General features: G+C 44.5%; 1 protein-coding gene across 2 annotated transcripts in view; it reads right to left on the bottom strand.

Moving 5' to 3' along the window:
* The window catches only part of Med13l (mediator complex subunit 13L), a 203,458-nt gene that overhangs the window by 92,875 nt on the left and 104,512 nt on the right, over positions 1 to 6,071 (bottom strand). For both annotated transcript variants that reach the window (XM_028753911.1, XM_028753913.1), the window contains exon 3: positions 153 to 237. In XM_028753911.1, coding sequence (XP_028609744.1) covers positions 153 to 237 — 85 coding nt within the window. The remainder of the gene's footprint in view (positions 1 to 152; positions 238 to 6,071) is intronic.

Raw genomic sequence — 6,071 nt, 5'->3', positions numbered from 1 at the left:
AGGGGACCTCTATGCTGCCCCTAAACTTCTCTACAGTAGAAAACAAAAGGAGATATAAAAGCGTAGCTCTCATATTGCAGATGACCCCATGACTAAAGCCCGAGTGGACTCCGGGCACCCTGAGCAGAGTCAGGCCACAGCCCCTTTCTTACCTTTCTAACAGATTGTGGATTGCTTTGAAGAGCAGCGTTCTACATTCATAGGAAAGGCCATTTTCCCAGAGTCCTTCTTCCACAACTGAAAAGAAACAAGAAAAAAGAAAAAAAAAAGAACCAGTAAAAAGGACATCCAAATAAAAAGAAACTTTGACACATTTTTCTAATGCAAAGTTAATGAGCTAATTCAAAGGGCTTCACCTCAGTCTCACAGGGAACAGGAAGGGAGCAGTAAATGCTGTCCTAGCGGAAGGCAGGAATGCAGAGGAAGAGAACAGGGTTGAGCCTTCCCAGGGTGCTCTGAGGGCCATGCAGGCCCATTGGCCTCTCCAGCCTTCAAAGTGCAAGTCACCTCTGAGAGTCTCAGGGCAACTTTCCCAAGTCTCAAGGACTAACTCTGAGCAACCTCTATTAAAAAACAACAAAGATACCATAAAGTACTACCTAGCCAATTCGCAAAAGTCTCTGAATTATATACAGTTGTTTAGCTGGAAGTCTATCTCGATGGGATTTTTAAAGAATTTAGCTATTGTGAAAAATGAACTGTTGCTACAGTATTAAACTGTTTCCTGGACTTATAATTCTACAAGCACTGAGCATGTGTGTTTCCTCTGAAGGAAGCTTTGCCATGGACATAGGGTAAGTAACTCTAGACGAATCCAGTACCCATGCAGTCCTAAAGTTCTTTTCATAATTATGTAAGGGGGAGCTCCAAAATAGATGATTTCCTTTTAAGTTAAATAAGCTTGACTCAAGACAGGGGAGAAGGGCAGCCACTGGGAAGTGGAGGCAGTGGGGCAGCCCTTCCTCTTAGGATCTGGGAGGTTGGGGAGTTAATGCTGCTACACTCTTCAGTGGAGTTAGGTTCTGTTGAGTGAAAAGGAAACCTAGACACCGAGGACAAAGGCAATGGTCACAAATCTGTGGGAACCTAAAGCAAAGGGGCAGTCCCTTCATGAAACCTAAGTCATTCAGTGATAAATAGAACATTTTAAATCTAGACTTAAAGCTTCCCAGTTAGATATTAATTCTGTATGAATAAAAAAAAATAGTAAGAAAACTGTTTTATAGGTTGTATTTATTAATTTAAATGTTTTTGTATCAGAAGAAAAAGACACAAGAAATCAAATAGCTCTGTGTACACACACACAGACACAGACACACACACACACACACACACGTGGAAAGTGTCAATCAAATCAAAGAATTCCTAAATGCAAACCCTGCCCTCCAGCTGTAACTGTTACCGGTCAAGTGGATTAAGAATGGCAAACAGAAGTGAGCCTGCCTCAGCTGCGGTGTGCAGACCCAGACTCCTGGCAGTGTCACCTTGCTGTGGTGGTAAAGCTGTTTAAAGTGCTGTCACCTAGCTTTTGAAATACTATCCTCATTCAGATAAAGTGTAAAAGTACTAAACATTTCTCAGAAGGCACCATTTTATTAAAAACAAAATTAAATACCAGTAATTACTGCTTAGTATCCAAATACTCAAAATCTTCACAATTTACAACTTTTTCCAACTTTTAAAACATGCATCTTACAGAATTGGTATGCTTTTTTTAAAGAGAAAGGCCATGTATAAGGTTCCAAGTGCTCAGGTGTCAATGTGTCAAATTATCAAAGTAACAGCGTGCAGTTTCCCAGCAGACACCATCCTGCTCGAGGAGGGGGAGGAGGAGGGGGAGGAGGAGGGGGAGGAGGAAGAGGAGGAGGAGGAGGAAGAGGAGGAGGAAGAGGAAGAGGAGGAAGAGGAGGAAGGGAAAATGCCCAGGAGGGTAGGGAGGGGCCACCTCACTCATTCCTGCATCCATCCGCACTGTGTGCAGTCCAGACTGGAACTGCTTTAAAGGAACAGGGCTCCTATGAGCTGTGATACATGTTCCCCTTCATGTATCACTCTGCAGCAAGGACTGAAATGAACATCTAGCCTTCAGAAACGCTTCTGAGGACCCCAGTGCTGTTGTCCTCAGGCAACAGAACTACGGAAACCTATTATCCAGAACGGGAGCTCAGCAAGCACACTGGCCTCTGTGGAGGGGGGGGCGGGGGGGGGTCTAGTGGGAAACAGAATTTCTCATTCAGCCACTTAAACTACTGAAAAGCAAGTTTTGTTTGAACCCTACAAAGACAAAACAGACTTTTTTAAAAAAGAAGCAGCAGCAGGAGAGGACGTCCCTTGTTAGATCTGCTGTGACACATGGCTAAGGGGCAGGAATCCATCGGAGAATGAGGCCCTAGCTGTTCCTTGCCTTTTGTTTTCAACTCTGTTGTCCAATGCATGAAACAGTCTTACAAATTAAACTCTCCACTTCTCACACCTACCTCCTGAGAACTAGAAACTAAATAGGCATTGCAAAATGACATTTATCAACTTTACCTATGGACTGTGCCAAATAATACTTAAAGATCTCAATTTTTGACATATCTGATTTCTAAAAAAAATTTGACTTAACAAAAAATTGAATAACAAAGTAACATGTCACATTAACTCTGAAATATAGCATTATATCCGTAAAAAAAATGCAATTACACAAAGTATCATTGACTGATCACCATTTTGCTGTCATTGATTGCCTTGTAAAATCTATTTGAAGTCATTAATAACTAAATAGACTTATTTATATCAAATCACACCTAACTCAGTACGCCACTCTCTTGAACTTGTCGTGGATGTAGAACACTTGGTATCACTTAACAAATCTATAACAGAAATGCATTTAGCTTGTCGACTGTCAATTCATCAGTCAAATATGGCTCAGAGGATAAAATGGTAGGCATAGAGACAGATGCAGAAGCACAGTTTCTCTGACCTATCTGCAATGCTAAAGGATAACAACCCTGATAATGCTCAGCAGACACAAGTGTGGCTGTGAGTGCAATCTCACCAGGCTAATGTCTTCCTCAGGAGCCTCTAACAGCATGGGTCCTCTGCCAGTTGCAAGATAACCAGAATTTTAATGAGGGTTTCTGCTCGGCTGTGGCAGCTGAGACATGACCCATGTTAGCATTTCAATGGATCACAGGACTTGTGTAAAGCCAGTAAATTTTCAACTAAAGGAGGTCAGAGAATTAGACTTCTAGATACACTGAGTAAGACCTTCAGAAGACAGCTGTGCAGAAGAAAACAGCCCCAAGTCCCTGTGGTTGCTCACTGAAAGAGGACTTGTCAAGTGTGTGTCATACTCGAGGCCAAGCCCCAGCACCCACTCATCACTCTCTTCAAGCATGCTAGAATGAAAGTTCCCTTTTTATCTTATGCTCTTAATGCAAAAAATGGACATGGGTCTTAAGGGCAGCCCCCACCTGGCAGAGACCTCTGGCTCCTGAGTGGGCACTCTGCGCCTCACAGTGGACTCCAGTCTGTCTTTGTGAGACACACCACTTCAACTGAAGTTAGGCTGATGTTTATTAAACAACTAGCTACATGTTCCAAAATTATAAGGGATCAGCATGAGATAAAAATTAAATGGGGGGGGGGTGTTTCTGTGCAGATTATCACAGTATAGCCCAGGCTAGCCTCAAACTCATGACAGTACTGCTTTAGCTTCCAGATTACAGGTATGAGTACCATTGCAGGCATCAAGACTGTTCAGTGTTAATGAAAAGCATGCATGTAGTTGGTATACAGGTCCCACAGACAGCACACACATATATGATTGATATCCATATGAGATTCAGTGAGGGCACTTTCACCTCAATCTGTCGATGCTTCAGATAAACTTCCTCTAAGATGGCTGGGTTAGGCAAGAAGACTTAGCCCCTGGGTTTCAGTGTTGCTCTTAATTAAACAGTAAAAATTAAAACCTTTTCTTCCTTCTCTTGAGAGGCGATCTGCTTTGAAACATAAACACGCACTCCATCTTGCTACTGACATTCTGACAGGATAGGTCCCGACTTGCCTTTTACACTGACGCTCAACAGTGGCTGTCAGAGCTATCTATCACTCTGAGTAACCCCGACTCTGTAACTGTTTGAAACGCAGCTGTCTTCTTGGCACCCCCCGCCCCCAGCTCAGGCAGCACTGCTGTCCTTGCTGCGATAATCTTACGGAGCATTTTACAGGAGGCTGAGCGAGCCCTGGCGGAGGGCACTGTCGGCGTGACCAACAGAACACAGAAACACGACTCATTAGACACGCCTGGAGAGAGAACAATGCTGCTGCTTCTTGCTGCCTTTCAATCGGCACATCAGCCTGAGACTAATGCCTTCTCGTTACTCAACACGCACATTTACAGACAGGAAAAACTGTAATCACCTCTGATTAAGAGACGGCAGATTTCTCCTCTGTGAGCCGCCAGCCATGGTGACATAGTAATTATTCTGTAACTGACAGGTTAAAACAGCAAAGGTAGCAAAAATAACATGGAAGAGGGAAGGGAGGAGAGAAAGGAGAGGGGAGAGGGAAAGAGAAAGAGCAAATAGAAGGTTCAGAGTCTGCTCTGCACGGCCCGCCTCCCTGAGGGGTGGCACAGTGGCAGTCTCCTGAGGCAACACACCACACACCACGCGATCATTTCTTGGAAACAGTGGAAACTCTGGCCGTGCTTCAGCTGAGCACTACTGGCCTTCGCTCCTGCTCCTCTCCCCTGTGACTGACAGTTCCAGCAGAGCCTGTATCCTTCACCTTCCTCTTCCTGCACTGCTCCTGCACTGCCTCTCCCCAGCAAACAACTTGTTTTCATTTACATAAACACTGCTCCAAACTTTCTTTTTTAACATGGATTTTAAAACTACTCCTTTGAAGAGAAACCAGAATGCAGAGCAGTCACACAGGCTCATCTCTGGGCCGGCCCAGCATGCACTCAGGAGCACAGGTTCCCGCTATGCGAGCAGAGGCCCTGACAGCAAGCACAGCCAGTCTGATACTTCCAGAAGTGAACAGTCCTTCTATACCCATGGGGCTGCACCGTTTGTGGGACCCAGTGTGTATGCTGCCTGGCAGCCATAGTTTGTGCAGACACTGGTAGATAGTAGAAAAAAAAAAACAAAACTTGCTAGGTGTAGAAATGAGTTCAGTCAAAATAGTAGAAAGCACATTTTGAAGTTAATATTGTATATAATTAGCTTTTTTTTTTTTTTTTTACAAAAAAACTCCTACTTTTTAGGCTTTCCATAACATGTATTTGCCAAATAATTAGCTTATATTACCTTGCTAATCATATAATAAAATTTTCTGACAACTGATATATGATACTAATTCTTTATCCCATGATTTAAAAACTAGCTATGCTATTATAAAGTACACCAATCAAGAAGTAGTCTGTTAGTGCTGACCATTTAACCTGAACCAATCAGGAAGCTTTTTGAATTTTCTATACTAGGAAACAGGTCAGGCTGCTGAATACTTCATTTATTTTGCATACAATTTTCTGCATATTACATACCCAAAATTTTAAACTTTAATCAACTGTGCTTCAAAAAGAAAAGAAGCACAGAGAAGACTCCAACTTGCAGGCACAGCCTTGCCACACTGAGTGTGCCTTAACCACACTGGGCATCGGGCACAGGATAACCACGGCTGTGGCCGCTCTACACTCTTAGCTACATGCTTACAGTAAGACACGCCTTGTCCACGGCACGCACTCACGTGCAAAGGAACTGAAGGAGGGCAGTGCACAACAAATGTTGCCCACCAACACTGCGGGACAGATGCACTCTTCAGCCAGCTACAGCAAGGCAGACAGCACTAAAGGAGGCAGTCCTGAATGCACTTACGACCTGAGGCCTGTCCCTTAGGCAACAACTACACTAGCCTTCTGTCTTTCCGGCTTCACACACTGGGAGCCTCGGCCTGCTGCCCCTCCTGGGCTGCCCTCCTGGGCTGCCCTCCTGGGCTGCCCTCCTGGGCTGCCCTCCTGGGCTGCCCTCCTGGGCTGCCCTCCTGGGCTGCCCTCCTGGGCTGCCCTCCTGGGCTGC

Source organism: Grammomys surdaster, unplaced genomic scaffold, assembly GCF_004785775.1.
Source record: "Grammomys surdaster isolate TR1022 unplaced genomic scaffold, NIH_TR_1.0 125976, whole genome shotgun sequence".
Classification (NCBI taxonomy): Eukaryota; Metazoa; Chordata; class Mammalia; order Rodentia; family Muridae; genus Grammomys; species Grammomys surdaster.
This window is presented reverse-complemented; position numbering and strand designations above follow the sequence as displayed.